The following is a 19,046-nucleotide window of genomic DNA, read 5'->3' as shown; positions in this document are numbered from 1 at the left end:
TATTCATCTTTAAGAAAAAATAAAATTAAAATAGTTAAAAATATCAGTGCTCTTCCCGATAGACAGGTGACGTTGTTATAATTGTGTATTTTTTTTTTTTTTCATTATTTAGTCTTTTGCCTATTATTTGGCGTCTCTACAGTTTGAGAATGGATCGTATAACATGTAAAACCCGTTGATTTCATTTTCTCATTCTTAGTTTTTGCAATTGGAAAAACACAACGGCTGGAAAAACACTTTTATAATGCTGATGTACAGCGGACACAAGTTGTATATAAATTTCAAGATCCAAGTCGATTAGCATCACAATCAGGTACATTTATGTGAGACCATCAGAAACCATGTGTTCAGAGATTATATAACATGTTTTAAATATCATGCAGTTTATTGTGTGCTTATGTCAAGAATAAATTGCTTATTGTAACATGCAGGAATATTAGACTCAGCTTTTTGTCATTCTTTACAGTAGAATTATTTTTTGAAGACTAATTTAGAAAGTGGATTTGTGTATAGACCAGGAAAAATATACAGTTTGGATGATTGTATGAACACACATTAAATGTCATCATTGCATTAATTGGTAAATGTTCCTTGTTCATTTTAAACAGAGATCTGCTTCTTTTAAATGTGCTTGTATATAACAATAAATTGACAGTCTGTCTTAAGTCTGCTGTTCTAGGGTGAATGTTGATTATAAATAATTATTATTGATGTTTATATATCTCATATATATATATATATATATATATATATATGTATGTATATAAACGCTTTCAGTAATTATTATTGCTACTATCATTAATCATATTATATATATTAAATCACAAAATTGTATTGTGCATAGATTTAAAAAATAAATAAATAAATAAAACAGTCTACAAGCTGCACAGTGTGGTTAAACTCATCTGAAGTGTTAAACCAAAACCGGAAATATCTTCCACTGGTTAATCACTAAAGTCTCTCACCTTTTTCTAGAGTAGAGGTTTAACCACGTGACAAAACCTTCAGACGTTTATGTAGACCGATCTCAGTTCTCAAAGCTGTCTTAACCTCAAATGGAAACAGCATTGTAGTTCGCCTATGTGTGCTGTGGTTTAAACACTTTATGGGATGATGCTCCTTGTTTGTATATCTAGATCTATACATTTAATATCAGCATTTATTAACTATGCTGTAAAAAGTGCAAAGAGAACATAAATGGAAATCTCACAACAGTTTGTAAATATGAGGCTTGTCACTGCACTAATTTAGTCAAAAGATTTGTTCACTGATTTGTATTGTGATCCTGAGCGAGTCACTTTTATAGCAAATTTGTTACAGCAAACCAAACATCCAAAGCAACTTTTCCTCTTCCATTTCGTTAACTTATCAAGTTTTTGAAAAAGACGGTAATAGCTTAAATAAATGAACTGTGTATTTCAGTAATTCAGCATATTAGAATATTTCTGAAGGATCATGTGACACTGAAGACTGGAGTAATGATGCTGAAAATTCAGCTCTGCGTCACCAGAATAAATATCATTTTAAAGAAAACAAAAACAATTATTTTCAATTATAATAACATTTCATAATAGTAGTGTTTTTTGCAGCTTTTGTGAGCAGAAGAAATGCAGTTAAAACATTTAAAAGTATATACACCTTGTATTTGTATTTTCTATTGTAATGTCCTGACTGTTTTACATTGATGTTCTCATGGTAATTATATATAAATGGATGTATGACAATAAAAAGCAATGAACAGGAAATCTAGAAATATGTTCCACTAGTTGGTCACTTGGTCAGCTGACGATCAATGATGAATGAAGTATCTCACCTTTGTCTATAGTGGTGGTTTAACCTTAAACCAATACCTTCACATGTTTATAGGTCTATCTCAATTCTCAAAGTTTCCTTTATATATATATATATATATATATATATATATATATATATATATATATATATATATATATATATATATATACATTTTATCGTCTGGTTATTAATAATGTGACTGCCAATCAAACAAATTTGTGTATATAAGAATTTTTGTTTATTTTTTCTCAATTGAAAAAAAAAAAAGTTTTATATCTGTATCTTTTACAAAATGTTGGTTGAAACAAAATGTTCTGTGACCATTTGTTGACTTAATTATATATTTTTACCATACTTTGTTCTCTCTGTAAACTGTGGAGGGAAATATCTTAGAATAGAGAATGTGCACATTATTTGTTATTTTTGTGAAATTATTTTCAATGCTGTCAATGCTAATGACAGCATTTGTCAGATTCTTTTGAAATGCGTAATAAATTGACTTTTTTTCAAATTTTTTCAATTAGTTTAAGGTGGTTCTTTGGAAGTGAGTCATGTCAGACAATGTAACACACACTGCACAATGATGTGGTTAAACTGAAGTGCTAAACCAAAACCGTAAAGATGTTCCACTGGCCTTGGCACAGCCAGTTTTTCCAGTACCTTTATACATTTATGTATCACATTTCTCACAGTTGACTTCACCTCAAAAAGAAACAGTGCAGCATTTATTTTTCTTTTTAAATGTTCACATTTAGTGCATATTTGGCACTTTAGCATATTGAACTTTGATTAATGAGCTACAGAGGGCAGCAGAGGAACTGCAGAGCTGCAGAGAGATGGTTTATAGCAAATATCCAAAAAATCACATCAACTGTTTTTCACTGATAAAATGTATAGTTAATCTCAGCAACATTGTTATAGTGAACTGTGTAATTAAGTGTGACTGTGTAAATAATAATAATAATAATAAAATACTGATAATAATAATGTAACCGTGTTACTTTTCCAATAAAATATGCTTTTCTGGTTAATAATTTTCGAGTTATGTCTACAATGAAGAAACTAGCTTTTGAAACATATTTTCTATTCTATTCTTTCTGTTATCATATAAACTGGCTGTTCTCCCTCATTTAATTGATACAACACTAGATGTAGAACGAGAAAGATCTCCAATCATTTAACTCACAAATTAGTTTAAAGAAATGCAAAATCATTCTTGTATAATCATTTTTATCTGATCAAACATACACAGTCTGGGACAACATCAACAATACCTGTTAATGAGTGCTTTTTTTTTTTTAGTAAAATTAGTGAATCAGTGATTTAGTGGCCTTTCGACACTGTTGTAGAATCATAATTTAATCAAATTTGTTTCCTGAATCTTAAATCTTTCTCAAGATAAACAATGCCAGCCTTCCAGAGAAGAATATAAAATGAAGTTCCAAACATAGGTTTGGGAGGAGCCTAATCATTCAATCCTGTCAATCATCATTAGGAGCCTAAATAAGCAGCAGTCATTGCACCGTCCCAATGACAATTCTTCTGGCATCCCTCCACCTCCCCATCTCCGCATTTATTTCTGTTATTCTCTCTATGTGCTATCGCAATGGGAGGGTTGAACCCAGCACTCAAGCAGAGCCTTGGGTTTGAGCCTCCATTAAGGACAGCAAGCCAAGTTTATTTACCATTAATCATCAGGACTGGGTGGGAAGGCGAACTTGTGAAGTTAATATAACGGCTCGTGACACCAGGTTGAAAGTTGAGCTGAACTTACGTCATGCTCAGGAGAATAAGGAATGCTGTGAACAGTTTCTGATGTAAACACACATGTATGTATATAACCAACAAAATACTGCTACACTGAACAATACAATATAGAGTTGCATACTGTATTTACAGTATGCACATAAAGTGATAATGTATAGGCTATCCATAAATGTTTGGGTACTTCAGATTTGCGACCATATACTAATAAAATGGAGAGAAAAAAAAATTATGTATCTCTAATTATTATTAAGTCTGAATTAAAACACAGCCACACAATGAACAGAACAGACATCTGATGAAAAAATAGCTGCTCTCATTTTAATAATGAAGTGAAAGGGGAGATTTGATCATTAGGGAACAACAGATTTGTGTAGCAGCAGTGAACTCTTGTCTACGTCACATACAGTCATTATCTAAAATAGCACCGGTTGAAGAACCTCAAGAGCTTCTTGAAACAGCTCAGGCCAAAATACCCTGATCCTAAATTTAGCAAGGAGAAAAAATTAGCAAGGAAATATTTTGCATTTGCAACACTGAGGAGAAATCAAATAGTACAACAGCAAGAAACATGAACATATAATTTATTTATTTATTTATTTATTTTTTAAATACCGAAGACAGTAGATTGTAATTGCTAAATTTGGTCCTTAGTAGGATAGTTCACTCAAAAATTTGTTGAAACTGTAAAAACATCACAACAATTCACAAGTCATCAAAAAAATTGTGAAGCAAAAAGCTGTGTGTTTGTAATGAAGAAATCCATCAGGTTGTCCATTGATGGACATTTTGTGGATTACTTGTGAATTATTGCGATGTTTTAATCAGCTGTTTGGACTCTCATTCTGACGGCACCCATTCACTGTAGAGGGTGCATTGTTGAGAAACTGACGTAATTCTAAATTTCTCCAAATATGAAGGAACAAACTTGGATGGAAGCTAAGGGGGAGGAAACTTTTAGCAAATTTTCATTTTTCAGTCAACTATTCCTTTAATTGATGCCTGTTCCCAAAAATATGTATTTATTTTCCTGTAGCGTATTTATCACTTCCAGAAACTCTTGTTTAGGGAAACACTTGCTAAACCATGTTTCCATGATTTTAAACAGTGTGTTGTATATATTATGTCAGCTGTTATGTGCCAATGTCAAGAAAAGCGTGAACACCGTTGTTGGGAAGCCACTCCCTCCGCTGCCCTCCTTTGAGACTACAGAAGGGACAAGCCAGATCTCATTCAAACCAGCCAGACACTAAGACAGCAAGGAATTCACTCATACACACACATGCACACAGACAAGCACACATCACTATAGACGTGCTCCAGTACAGAAGGTTACAGACACACAGAGGGGCTTCCCTTGTGAAACCACTCACACAACTGTCTATATCACTTTCTACTTCTTGCTTGCAAACACACACACACACACACACACACAAGCAACAGCTGTCAACATGTTGCTGCCAAGAGCCTTGACCCTGTTTATCCTGTGGGGTAAGTTATTTTATTATTATTTTCTTCAGAAAAATTGTGATTTGTATCCCAACACTGCATTTCCAGAACCTTTGGTCTATCAAGTTTGAGTTTCTGGAAAACTGTTGCCAAGTAAAGGGAAACGTTTATGCATTTGCATTTTACTGTGTCAATTTAAGATATTTTACACTTTTCTATTGGATACTGTTTGAGGATTATACATTTTTAGCATAAATGTGACAATCTGCAATTGCTTAACAGTGGTTAAATTATTCAGGGATCTAGTGATACTTAGTGTTTGTATGTGGTACCTAGTGTTTCATTAGGTATAACATAATGCTTAATGCATAACAGGCACTGTAAACAAACTTCAAGGTCAACGTATGTGAGAAAATTTTCATGCTAAGTTTTTTCTCCATGAAATATTACTAATTTTAATCCCCATTTCTTTAAATTAATTTAGTTAAACTGTGTCCAAATGTTAAGCTGTATGAGTTAAAAATTTAATTTAACCTTCGTACCTGTTACTCAAGCAAAGTGGTGGAAAAGCAAAATCATGCTTCCATGAATTTTATGATTGGGAGTTTTGAATAAAGTTACTTGCCTATGGCACTCTTGCTCAGTATGACTCAGCTCAACTGTGACAGTATTTATTTATGTATCAAACCTCACAATTCCTTGAATTCAACAGGACAATCGCCAATGTTCTTCTTACACTGTAAAAAGTGATAAGTTAACTTAAACAAATTGAGGAAACCTGTTGCCTTAAAATTTTTAATTAAATGATAATTCAAAAAATAATAATTAAATAATTGTAAAAAATGATAATTCAAATAAAACTTGACAATTCACTTAACTTTTTTTATTATTATTATTTACTTAAAAATTTGAAGGCAACAGGTTTCTTCAATTTTTTTAAGTTAAGTTAACTTATCACTTTTTACAGTGTAAGAAGAACATTGGCGATTGTCCTGTTGAATTCAAGGAATTGTGAGGTTTGATACATAAATAAATACTGTCACATTTGAGCTGAGTCATTTCCTCAATTGTATTGTTAAGTCAACTTATCACTTTATACAGTGTAGAGAATCTATTAGAAATGTCATGTTTGCAGGTGACACACTAACACCTAAAACCACCCGCAATCTGAGCGCATCTAAAACTGATAATAATGTCCTTTAATAAGTATTATTGGTGTCTGACAAGTGTAGACATAACAGAAGAGGTGCTGACATGAATAATAATGTCCAATCTTACACTGGAAACATGACTCAACTTCTTAGATTATACTATGAATATTTCAATGATACAGAAGACAGCATCTGAACTGCTATATCTGCATGTGACCTGCTAAAATTAAATGCTTGAAATAGTTTGTAGACTTCCTGAAATGAATGACAACGTTTACACTAATTCCTATCCTGTGACATTTTGTTCATTCCATTGACTCTATTCAGGTTCTGCCTCTTGTGTGCAATATCGGGCTGACTTCAATATGATGGGAGTCACTGGTTGGATCCTCTTTGACTCCACAGAGCACAAGTCCACTGTTAATCTCACAGGAACTGGCACATGTCGATTCAATGTCTCTCTCACTACATTCCCAGTTATGTACGGCCATTTTGCTTCACCTTGTCAAAAGTCACACATGGGAGACAGTGTGTTCACATTTTCTGTAGATCAGCCTCAGGCCGCTGTGAATGTGTCCACTCTGTTTGAACAGCACATTAGTCTGGATGCCCTCTCGGTGCTGGTGGACACATGTAATGGTACAAGGATTTGTACTGGACTTACTTCGGAGTCCCAGGTAAGAACATGGAGGGCACGGTTTTTCAGTCCCGTGGCTGGAAACGTCTACATCCGGCAAGCGATGGGAGAAGCAGGGGCAAGGGTTCTCTCAGATCTAAGAAATGTTGATCAGACCAGGACTTTTTCAAATGTCACGATTTTAGTGTCACAAAGCTCTGCCACCAGCTGCAATGCACTTCTCAGTAGTCTGGATCCCAAGAGTCTTACAAAGTTGGGTGTTATCAGTGTAGGATCACCTCTGGAACCTGTTAAATCTCGATTGGAAATATCCAATCTCAATTCTAATGTCCGCTTCGCCGTTCTCGACTTGACCTCAAGCTACATGTGTGCAGAGATCCGAAGTGTCGCAATGAAGGTAGTTAGTGCTGTTGTGAACATGCAAGGGATTAAAGGCTACTTCACTTTCCATCAATCATCTCCGTTCGATCTCACCACCACCATTGTTAACCTGACAAACCTGGACAGAAGAGTTGGCCCATACCACGTTCATCAGTTTCCCCTTCCCCAAATGAGTTCTCCATCAGATAGCAGCTGCAGTAACAACAACCTTGGGGGTCACTGGAACCCGTTTAATGTGAATACTCAGGCACCAGCGTATCCGCCACCGAGAGGCTCTACTCATGATCTCTTTGAGGTCGGAGATCTGAGCTCCAGGCATGGGTCTCTGGAGAATACAAATAACTTTGAAGCCACTTTTTTGGACTGGAACCTACCTCTGTTTGGGAGGAATAGCATTGTGGGTCGCTCTGTGGTGATACACATGCCCAACTCAACCAGATTTGCCTGTGCAAGTATCGGCTACCCCGGTGAAGTGACTGTGGCCAAAGCTAACTTTCGTGGTCTGGTCGTGGGGACGGTCCTGTTCACCCAAGTCAGTAGTGACCCATATTCTGATGTCTCCGTATTCATGGACCTATCCTATGAACAACTTTCTGCACCTTCTACGAAGAATCACAACTGGCACGTCCACGACTATCCCATCAGCACAGAGACTGACAATGACAAAGGATGTTGTCTGTCCACTGGAGGACACTGGAACCCATACAACATAGACATCACAGTAAGTGCATACGCTGTAAACTGTGCTCCCGACAGCCCTTTTGCTTGTGAAGTTGGGGATATCTCTGGCAAGCACAAAACCGCTGACCTGCAGTCTGAGATGGGAACGGTAGCAACCAAGAACTTTTTTACTGACACCACTTCTTGGGTGTCTGGAATGATTGGACGTTCTGTGGTGATACATGGTCCAAACCAAACAGGTCCACGGATCGCTTGTGCTAACCTCACCTTGTACCGTTTTCCCTCCGCTCGCTCGGATTCTTGGCTCGGACCTGGAACCTCTGAAGGAAACTTAGTCAGATTCTCCCAAGTCTCTCCTCAAGGACCAACAATCCTAAATATCTCCTTTACCGGGCTTAATGCGAGAGCCAGTGGCTACCACGTTCATATTCTTCCAATCAAAAGCACACAGGAACCTTGCTCAGACACTAACATCATGGGACACTTCAACCCGTTTTCTGTGAACGCAGCCTCATCTCCAGCTCCAGGGGATGGCACGGTTGACCAGTATGAGATTGGAGACATCAGTGGGAAGTTTGGAGACCTGACCAGTCAGAACAACTTTCAGAATCAGTACACGGATGGAAATATGCCACTTTCAGGGCCGAACAGCATAATCGGCAGGTCTCTGGTCATACATTACACCAACGGCTCAAGGTTAGTAACGAATTGTATATCCTCAAACAGTCACCCGGCACAGTATTTTGACCTTTGAAAATAAATAAGATATTAGTTTGCTTCTCTTCTGTTAGAAGCAGAACCATAAATAGGCTAGACAGGAAAACAACTGCAGGTGCAGGTCATGATTCAATTGATTCTCAATTCTGCATTTTGTCTTATTTACCCAGTTCTTCTTTAGCATTCTGCCGCATTAGCCACATTTAACTGACAACAAGATCATCTTTAATATTTCTTTTCCCAAAAGGCAAAATTGAGTAATCCGGAAGAGACCTCATTTAATTTTTCTGTACAGCTTTTTTGCATAATTATGTTGTCAGATATCTGAAATATCTAAAAACCAAACTGTCATGAAAACCATGTGTGAGAACCATATGTGTCACACAGCCCATTCATCTACACACGTCATTCAGTGTTTATCTATACAAGTACTAAACCAGATTTCTTTGACTCACCCAGGAATGTGGAAAGAACATTTCAAAACTTACTTGAACATTATGAACTTAAAATGGTTTCTTCCACTATTTACAGAATGCGGTGTGCAGATATTTCAGCAGAAGACTCCCCAGATGGAAACTGGGTGATCGCCAAGGCCATGTTCAGTAGTGCTGTAACTGGGACAGTGACAATGGTAAAAAAAAAATTAAATGTTTTATAGATGGTTATTGCCTGTTTAAAACTCTTCTGGTTTTGCTGGTTGGCTTGAATTGCCTGTTTTGAATTATTTTCACTGTTGCTATGGTAACTAAATTAGAGGGAATTGTGAAAAAGAAGTTTCTCCCTCATCTCTACTCTCTCCCGCATTAAAGTGGTTTAAATCTACCGTCACTTTAAATCTGCCACAAAAAGATGACGCTGCTAATAATGCTGGATGGAGGATGGGGTGGAGAGGGGAGATGGGTAACTGGGTGAGGCTGTGGTTGTGGAGGGGTACAGCTCTTGTCCTGCTGGGACGGTATGCAGGCAGATGGATCTGTCACATGCCGCACAGCAAACCTGCAGCTGTCTTGTGGTCTTGGTGTTTCATGCGGAAGAACGATACACATGATTTACAGTAATGAGTAATAATTTTATATTTATAACACATTTTATCCAGAGCATCTGATGCATTTAAACATCTGTCATTAATTTAGTTTTTTTTTTTATCTTTGCCTCCACCCAGTCCTAAAATATTGTTTATACAATACATTATAACATTTGTATATTATATTACTGTTAATATATATATATATATATATATATATATATATATATATATATACATATTAAATGAGACATTCCGTGTCAACTCAACTAGAGGTCCTTGGCTTAAATTTTTGATTTTGGTAATATTTTTCTGAAGAAGGATAAACATGTATAGTGATGGGGGGGGGTCAAAATTTGTACTTGAGATTCAGAGCCAAATTACAGGGCTGTAAAAATGAGTTCAGAAAGATGGCAGCATCTTTGTTTTATTTTTACACAGAGATTGGTAGGTCTGTTAGTAAAATCTGTTGACTTCTGCAATCTTTGTTGCATTATGTGCCAATGTTGGAAAGAGCACTTTGCAAGTTTTATCCTCCAAAGTTTGCATGCCTATAACTCAAGAAGTATTAAAGATATTTTAATGCCCTTTCAGGGGTGTGAAAATGCAAAATCAAAAATTCGAGCCAGGGAAGTTTCTGAAATTTGGTTGATTTGAAAGTAATGCTAAGTGATACACTGTACATGTCTTTAGTCCCAGCTAACCTTTCCAGATGGCAGCTATGGTGATGTTATATTGGAAGTGGATGTACGGGCATCACAATCATCAAATGTAAGTTATATTTTATCAGCTTTTTTATTAGTCATGTTAGCTATCACAATTATATTTAATTTCATTGAATATGAGGAATTCTGCTATTGCTTTCTAGCTTGCAGATGCTTCCTGGTACATCACAAATAAGCCAGTAGGATCACATGGCACATGTCCTGGTGAAGAAGAAATATTTAATCCATTCAACACGACAAATGTGAGTGAGGCCTATTTTCTCATCAAATTGTAAACATATTATGCAAAATAATTAAGACAGAAATCATTCTCTGTCAGATGAACAGCTGTTCTCAGGTCAGGTCTCTGTCCTGTTTGGTTGGAGATCTGACGGGCAGACATGGATCCATAAGTCTCACCAAGAGGCACCTGTACAATGACATTCTGTTGCAACTGGCCGGAGACTTCACAGGTAGCAGAAGTGAACTTTAACACTTGTGCAGATATTATATTTTTTTATGCATTGGCATAGATCTTATACATAGAAATGGTCTCAATGTTTTATCCGCAGTTGTCCAGAGGTCATTAGTTCTTAGGCTCAATAACACCACAACCGCATGTGCAGATATTCTCCCAGAATCTCCCTCTGCCACGCAGATCTTCCCCAAAATCACTTCCTTCAACAGGTATATTCTTCAAATCCATGCATGTTCATGCTTTTAACTGGTTTAAATATTCAGAAATATTATCTGTATCAACCTAACTACTAAAAAGGCCTTTTTTAAAATTACTAGATTAAATAGAAGTAGATCCATAGGGTGACAACTGTATGTTTTTACTACATGAAATAACTGAATAAAATTTCCATTTATATACATATTATGCCATTGCCAGTGTCATGATGTTTCATAACTTAAAGTAATTTTCATATCAATGTCTTACAATGTCTACACCTTACTGTAATGGTTTTTAGTACATGCTGTGATGTGTTTTTTTATTTAAAAAAAAAAAAAATCACAGGTCACTTATTACATTATATATAAAATACATGTTTGCATAAGCAGTAGATGTTTTATTATGACACATTTACTGTTGTGTACAGGTATGATTTCCGGAAGAGAGTGGCAGATGTGTTGAACGTCCACATATCCAGAGTTTCTATCTTACCTGGTTCTCCTTCACAAGGGTCTGATGGGAAATGCCAGCAGCTCAATTATCTGGTGTCAGGTAAACAAAAGCACAAAATTTGAAGTGCAACTTTTTTGCTTTCATCTTCACAAAACATCTTAAAAACTTGACGCTCATATCGTGAGATGCTGAAAATAAAAACAGTGAGATGTTCATCCGACACATGTATGCATAGACCAACAATTAAAAATAGCTCAATGTTTAAATGGAAAAATGGAAATACAATGCAGGCGGGGGTGAACGAACAGGCTCAACATGAACACACGAGACAGTCTTAAAATCCACATGGAACACACAGGGAACACAGAATTATCTTCTCAGGGTGACACGTGACAGGCAGAGGAGGTGGGAGTGGGAGGCTGGGCGGGAGCCAACACAGATTTAGTGCTAGGTGGAAGCAGCAGAAACACAGGAGGTACAGGGCTGGGTGGACATAGCAGGAACACAGGAGATTAAGGAGTGGGCGGGAACAGGACATTCAGGGCTGGGCAGAACCACAGATATTAGTGTTGGGTGACAAAACAGGTTTTGTGCAATCATTTTCAAAATGATTCAATGGCTCAAGAGTTTAAAGCATCTACATCCACCTTAACTGAAGAAATAGGGCTCCAATCCATCCCTTCATACTCCACCAGTATTCACTCTATGACAGTCATTGTTTCCGGCTCACACATCTGGTCAAACATGGTTGGCCCAGGCTCCAAGGTAATCTGTGGCTCTGGCATCGGCTCTGGCTCTTTTATCACAGCAGGCTAGGGCTCATAGACCATTAATTTCATGGACCAGTTAAACACATTTTTATCTTTTATATTTTACAAATAAGCCACAACATTTCTCACCCAACAAGCAAACCATTCCCCGAACTGCAGACAACCCCCAAACAAATTCAATTTTATTTTTGTAGTGCGATGCAGATTGATGCAAAGCAGCTTTACATAAAAATAAAGCAGTTAGTTGATGTCATGCAATCAAACAGTCGATGAACACTATTAACAGCAATGATTATATGTTACGATCAAACTTATAGCAAAATTTTGTAGTTTTGTATGTTGTCAGAGGGTTGGCATCATCTGAGGTCCTCTGGGGGGTTGGCATCATCTCTTCTCCGGTCTTTGTAAGGGCTGGATCCAGAACGAAGCTCGTGTAATTCCTTGTTTCCTTGGCAGAAACAGAGAAGGATATAGAGAAAGATTAGCGTAGCTGCTGTTCCAACTAAGCAAAAAATGATGTGTTCAACCCAAGCAAAAGAATGAAAATGTGCATTTGATCAGATGAGATACATTATATGAATGCTTGGCTAAAGTGATGTGTCTTTAACCTAGATTTAAACAGAGAGAGTGTGTCTGAACCCTGAACATTATCAGGAAGGCTATTCCAGAGTTTGGGAGCCAAATGTGAAAAAGCTCTACCTCCTTTAGGAACTTTTGTAACTTATACGGAACTTAATAGGTAGCCAGTGCAGAGAATGTAAAATTGGGGTAATATGATCATATTTTCTTGCCCTGGTAAGGACTCTAGCAGCTGCATTTTGGACTACCTGTTGCTTGTTTATTGAAGCAGTGCATTACGATAGTCCAGTCTAGAGGTCATGAATGCATGAACTAGCTTTTCTGCATCAGAAACAGGTAGCATGTTCCATAACTTGGCAATGTTTCTAAGATGGAAGAATGCTGTTGTTGTAACATGGGAAGTGTGATTTTCAAAAGACAAGTTGCTGTCTAATATAACACCCAAATTTTTGACTGTAGAGGAAGTAACAGTACATCTGTCTAGATGCAAATTGTAAACTATGAGATTCTGTGTACTGTTTCAGTAATTTAGTGGGTACAGGATCTAATATAAATATTGTTGTTTTAGATGCAGTGATACATTTATTTAGCTCTTCCTGTCCTATAGTTGTAAAGCACTGCGGTTTTTCTTTGGGTGCAATGAATGAAGCTGAATTACAAGAATTACAAAAAAACAAAGAACAGAACCCTGGTTACAATGGCATCAAGGCCACAGTATTCAGATTAGTCTGTCCAGATAAGACCCAAAGAAATTTAGAGAGTTTTCCTCTCACTTAATACCTCTTTGAAATGGACACATAATGCCTATAACAAGGACTTCTCTCCATTAAATTCATAGACAAACCTTCCTATAAATAAACATGCATTTGATATCAACGTACTTGATATCAAAATAATCCTTTAGTCTACTATACATTGGTTTATGCCATGGTCTGTCTGAATACTGGATTCTGAGTGGCTGGCAGGTGTTAATTAAATTCGTTGAACTGCAGGTAGTTCCAGGTCAGTTCAATCAATGCGCTTCCTATAAACATTGGTAACCATAGTAACATACAGTTACAGTTGAATAGTACTACAGACGAAAATAACCGTTATTTTTATCGTTCCGGTCAAATATTGCAGCACAAATATTGTTAACATCTTTACTATGTGAATGCTGGGAAATGACCATGGCATAAACGAGATAATCAACGGCTAGCTGTGCATTAAACGATTTGAATGCACTTCGCGGAGGCAACCACCCTCCGCTGCACGTCGGGCAGTTCTTCGCCTCCACGTCGTGCATTCAAATCGTTTAACATATACCAGGTCCTCATAACATGCATTGTATGCTTGATATATTAATCAGAGTATAAAAGGGCACAAAACTGCCTGCCCACTCTGATCATGCAAATGAGCCAGCTTCCATACAAAGAAACTTTTTCTGCTCTAATTTACACCTTTTTTTATTGGTCAAGCCAAAATCAGAACGTGCGACCTTATCAGTTAAAAGGCCATACTCAGTGACCCTCCCACTCTTGGGCCCTTCTTCCGGTCTTTGGTGTGTCCTTGTTAGCGCACCCACCTTCCATGCCGGCAACCCGGGTTTGAGTCCCACTCACAACAACAACGAGGCAGGGTGGTTAGGACCGGAGGGGTTACATTGGTGCCGTGACCCGGATGGGAGTGAGGTTTTGGGGGTTGAGTGTAACGGAGGCCAGCAGGTAATTGCTATGCTGGTAAACTTCACTCCCCTGATCTCAAGAGGCGCACTAGCACTTGACACTAAAGCCACCTTTCCACTATCTCTGACGAACGACAAGCAACAGACTGGAAGTCATTCATTTCGAATGGAGAGTAGTGCGGGTGGTGCGTGGAGTTCCGATCATATGCGTATGTGGAAAATTCAGATCCGATTTGAGCTGCGGATGTGTTAAAATATTTGAACTTCCGTAGCTAGACCGTATGCGACCGCCCGGCCGAATGTGATGCATTCTATTAAAACCTATAAGTGTAAGGATAGAATTACCAATATTTTGTTCACTTTAACATTATTCTTTAAACACTATTTCTATAAAATGGTGTTTTAGGATAATTATGGCAGAAATAATTATTTTATAATTATTAAATCATTTACGTTGATTAGCCCCATAAAACCTACCTATGTTTTTTTTATTTTGGGGGTCATTTGTGACGATACATTCATACATTAATTATTCAAATCATAAATTTTACTAGGGTGAATATGCCGAGGTAACGGTTGCTGCGTGACCAGTTTGAAAGTTCTGTGCGACTGCCACTAGAGGGAGAAATGAGATGTTGTGTGCAGTGCAAAGGTGGCTTAAGGGTTATGGTCTTTAGCGTCCTTGTTAATGTGACCAGAGGGGTCACAATAGTACTGTAAGAAAGTTACTTTCTGTGGCGCACTCTTGTCTGTGCTGAGACCTGTCTGGAAAAACACACAGGTTATCGTTGTCATAGCAGACAAGGTTGTACAAGTCTAGGAAAGCCTGCATGCGTCTCTTGAGAAATTGAGAGGAGGAGAATTTTCACTGCTCCCAGATCCATTTTATTGGTCCGTATTCTGTGACACATGGGTTGCAGCAGGGATGAAAAAGGCAGGATCTAAGTGTAACAGTTTTTATATGTAACTAAACCAAAATCAGGAAAGAACTCACAGGTTACTCAACAGTCTTAAACACAAATGGAACAACCACATTACCAATGACAATAATGCACAAACTCTAGCACAAATTGAGGGCTAGATATACACAAACTAATGAGAGGTAAAACAAGACAGGTGTGACTAAATGAACTAATGAGTAACCATGGTAACTGATGAACACAAACAAAGGAAACTGATCTAGAAACAGTGCAAACTAACAGGATAACTCAAACCATGAATGACAGAGCCAAACCAACTCAAAGTACTATATAATTAAGTATAGTGTGTATAGTCATGTATAGTGTGAGCAGTCAAGTTGCAGCTCGTCGATCAGTGTGAGCACATAAATGCTGAGCTTTGGTTTTACATCGCATGCAATTTATTTGTACAGTGAGAGTTGGTCTTTAACAAAAACATTGCTTAAATCGCACAGTGTATGCCCCACTTAACCCTGACATTATCCATATTATGTATATACTGTAGTATTATTATTATCAATATTAACATTAAAAAAATGTTCTATTAAATTCTAATATATAATATATTAATATTATATATAATATATTAATATTATATGTATATATATATATATATATATATATATATTATACATATATTCCAGTACAAGAGCTGGCAGAAGAGTGTGCGTCTCTTCATATATTTTCAAGTTGTTTGATTGTTGCTCTCCTCTCCTGAACTGACTTAGTATGCTTTGTCTGTCAAAACAATGAACAATCCTGTCCTTTCAAAAGACACAAAAAAGGAAAATTGCACGGTAATCTGATGCGTGGGTGGAGCGTAGAGACCCTGTGATCTTGCGCAACATCGTGAAACAGGAGAGTGGTATATGACAGAGGTCTATACCACAGGACAACTGAGGAAACAACAGAAACATTCAGGGCTTGACATTAACACCCGCCAAAAGCGGGGGAATTTCAGTAGTGGCGGGTAACACGGTCACTCCCACTAGCCACTTCGGCAGGCTGAATTTTAAATACGGTAACAGAGCTTGACGTTAATGCTTGTCTGGAACAAGTGGATTTTTTGTAGGAGCAAGTGAAAGAGAATTTTTCTTGCCTGAACGGACAACTAATCTGATTAAAACATCTAATTAGGGAAGCATGGAAATTTCGGCGAGAATGATTCTGATTTTGCGCGAGTTGAGGCTCATGCAGCCTGTCTATGTTAAACAATCTCGTTGAGAAATCAAAACAAATGCACACAAAAGAAACTTCACACAAAAGAAAGGTCGTTTTTATATTTATAACATGACACAACTAAGAGAGTGCAGTTTTCCCTGAAAACCACGATTGCAAAATTTTAAATAGATTTTATATACAGTACAATATTGTCAGTGTTGACTGTTTTGCTCGATTTAGAAGGGTGCTCACGAGCGCCCCCTTTGCAGCCACTATGTGCCCTCGATCCACACTTCTGGGGCAAGCTATGCAGCAGACTTCCACCCAACAGTCAAAGCGGAACTGAGTGGGGACAGGGCCAATGACTCACTCATTAAGACAGTCACTTGCTGCCACCTACTGGTGGTTTACTTTTATATTTAAAAGTAGCTTATCTTTGCATTTTTTCCAACATTTCATATTTGTATATTTAAAAAAAACACCAAACTCGGAACCTTATTTGCTGTTATAATTTTGCAGTGTAAATGCATTTATGCTACATTTCAGCTTCATTAAACTGTGTGTGTAAATGCATCTAAATGCCACTTCAGCTGCTTCTGTTTCTTCCGTGGAAAGATCCTCTTTTTTTATTGATTTCATTGGATTGGTAACAGCCTTATAGTGTCTTATTATATTAAGTGAAATTATTAATAAAATGTAAGAATTTGATATGAAAGATGATGCATACATTTAATACGGTTTGGGAAAAAAGCCATTTAAATAGACAAAAAAATGACCTGGAAATCAATTTAAAGAAATTTTACTATGAAGTAACTGTAGTCATATAAAACGTAATTTCCCAACAACCAAAATTATGGCCGGTGAAAATGCTGTGTGGCTAGTCATTTCTGTAACCACTAGCCACAGTGGCTGGTGAGCAAAAAAGTTATTTATTTATTTATATGGAGTGTTTTATAAAAATCGCATTGCGTTTTACACCTACAGCTAAAAAAAAAAAAAAGTTTTGTGAGTTGTGGGGGGTTGAAAAGATGTTGCTATATAATTGCATACTAAATGAAGTATCCTACCTAAATAACTTTGTAGCTGCCTATATGGCATAGTTGAAATGATTACTATCATATTGAAAGCTGACGGGTCAAACAAACAAATAAATAAATAAATAAAAATTCGACACTACAGACAAAACATTGTTTTTTGTTTTTTTTCATCCACAATTTGAGATTTTGGGCTATTTGGCTTTTCATAAAGTGTTTTCAGACTTAAGAAAACATGCAGAAAACACTTTTAAGTGATTATTTTATTGCACTTCATCTAGATATTAATTCTAATACATATCCTTAAAGACTGTTTTCTCAATTCCCCCTCCCCCACTTCAGTAGCAATTAGATACACCAAATTTAATTTGATTATATTTCTAGATTCCGAAGTTCTTTTTACTGCGGGGTTTGTTCATATATCTTCTGATTGATTTTTATGAAACATTTTATTCCTAAAAGAATGTTTGTTTGTTTTTTCTTCTGTTAATAGCATTTATCTGAACCTTTGACTTTAATAAGTTCAAAAGAGTTTTGAACCATATCCAATGGTCAAATTTAGGCAAATTAGTAACATATGTTTGTATCATTTCCATATTTAAACATAACATTTCTTCTGTAATACAAAAAAATGATATCTTTTAGTCACACTTTTTTACTTAAAATATGAAAATAAAAAAGTCATAAACTAATCCAAGTTAACAGGTTAAAACTGTGAAAACGTTTAAGTTAGAAATTACCAAAAGTTTTATAGATGTTATTTCAACAACTTGTTTTCCAGGTGAGGTGAGCCAAGAGAAGCTGAAATCAGTTCAGACCAGTGACAAGATGGGTGTTTTCAAAGAATCAAAGGAGTGCACTCCAAGTAAGCTTGAACTCTGTGATTACAACATTTGCATTATTATTATTATTGAGTGTTTTACACTTGATCACCTGGAATTTCTTTCTTCCTCAGCTGGAAACACAGGACTGATGCTGGTGCCCTGCACAATGTTACTGTCTGTCATGTCGACTGGAGTCTATCTGCTCGGGTTTCTGAGGCACTAGATGGACCTTTCATTGATATCACAGCACTGCCTTCACTTTACTTTAATAAATCAGGACATGTTCAGCTCAAGAATGTGGCAAAATATCAAAACTGCAATCCAAACCTTAAAGAACATTCCTCATTTCATCATGTTACACACCTACATCCTTAAAAGAAAGTGATATGATCATGTTTCACAATCGTCTGGATCTTGCTGCTCTCTTCTGAATGGAATTAATGGACATGTATTCATTGTAAATTCCTCAAAGGCCTAACTTGATACTGTGTTATACTTCTTCCCTGATTTATATCTATTCAGTTTATATTTTGTATGATGCGGTGAATACAACACAGCCCTTGTTTCATGCAACACGACTCTAAAATGTGTTATGTGAGCCTGTGAAATGAAGTCTTACGTCTTA

At 36.7% G+C, this 19,046-nt stretch overlaps 1 protein-coding gene across 1 annotated transcript; it reads left to right on the top strand.

Moving 5' to 3' along the window:
• The first annotated feature begins 4,809 nt into the window (after positions 1–4,809).
• cusr (Copper-only SOD repeat protein) lies at positions 4,810–19,046 on the top strand. The gene is made up of 10 exons (XM_058759564.1): positions 4,810–5,049; positions 6,486–8,553; positions 9,106–9,205; positions 10,292–10,369; positions 10,467–10,565; positions 10,643–10,775; positions 10,875–10,989; positions 11,406–11,530; positions 18,379–18,462; positions 18,553–19,046. The coding sequence occupies exons 1-10, from the start codon at positions 5,010–5,012 to the stop codon at positions 18,642–18,644; spliced, it is 2,934 nt and encodes a 977-aa protein (XP_058615547.1). The 5' UTR covers positions 4,810–5,009; the 3' UTR covers positions 18,645–19,046.

Source organism: Onychostoma macrolepis, chromosome 22, assembly GCF_012432095.1.
Source record: "Onychostoma macrolepis isolate SWU-2019 chromosome 22, ASM1243209v1, whole genome shotgun sequence".
Lineage (NCBI taxonomy): Eukaryota > Metazoa > Chordata > Actinopteri > Cypriniformes > Cyprinidae > Onychostoma > Onychostoma macrolepis.
This window is presented reverse-complemented; position numbering and strand designations above follow the sequence as displayed.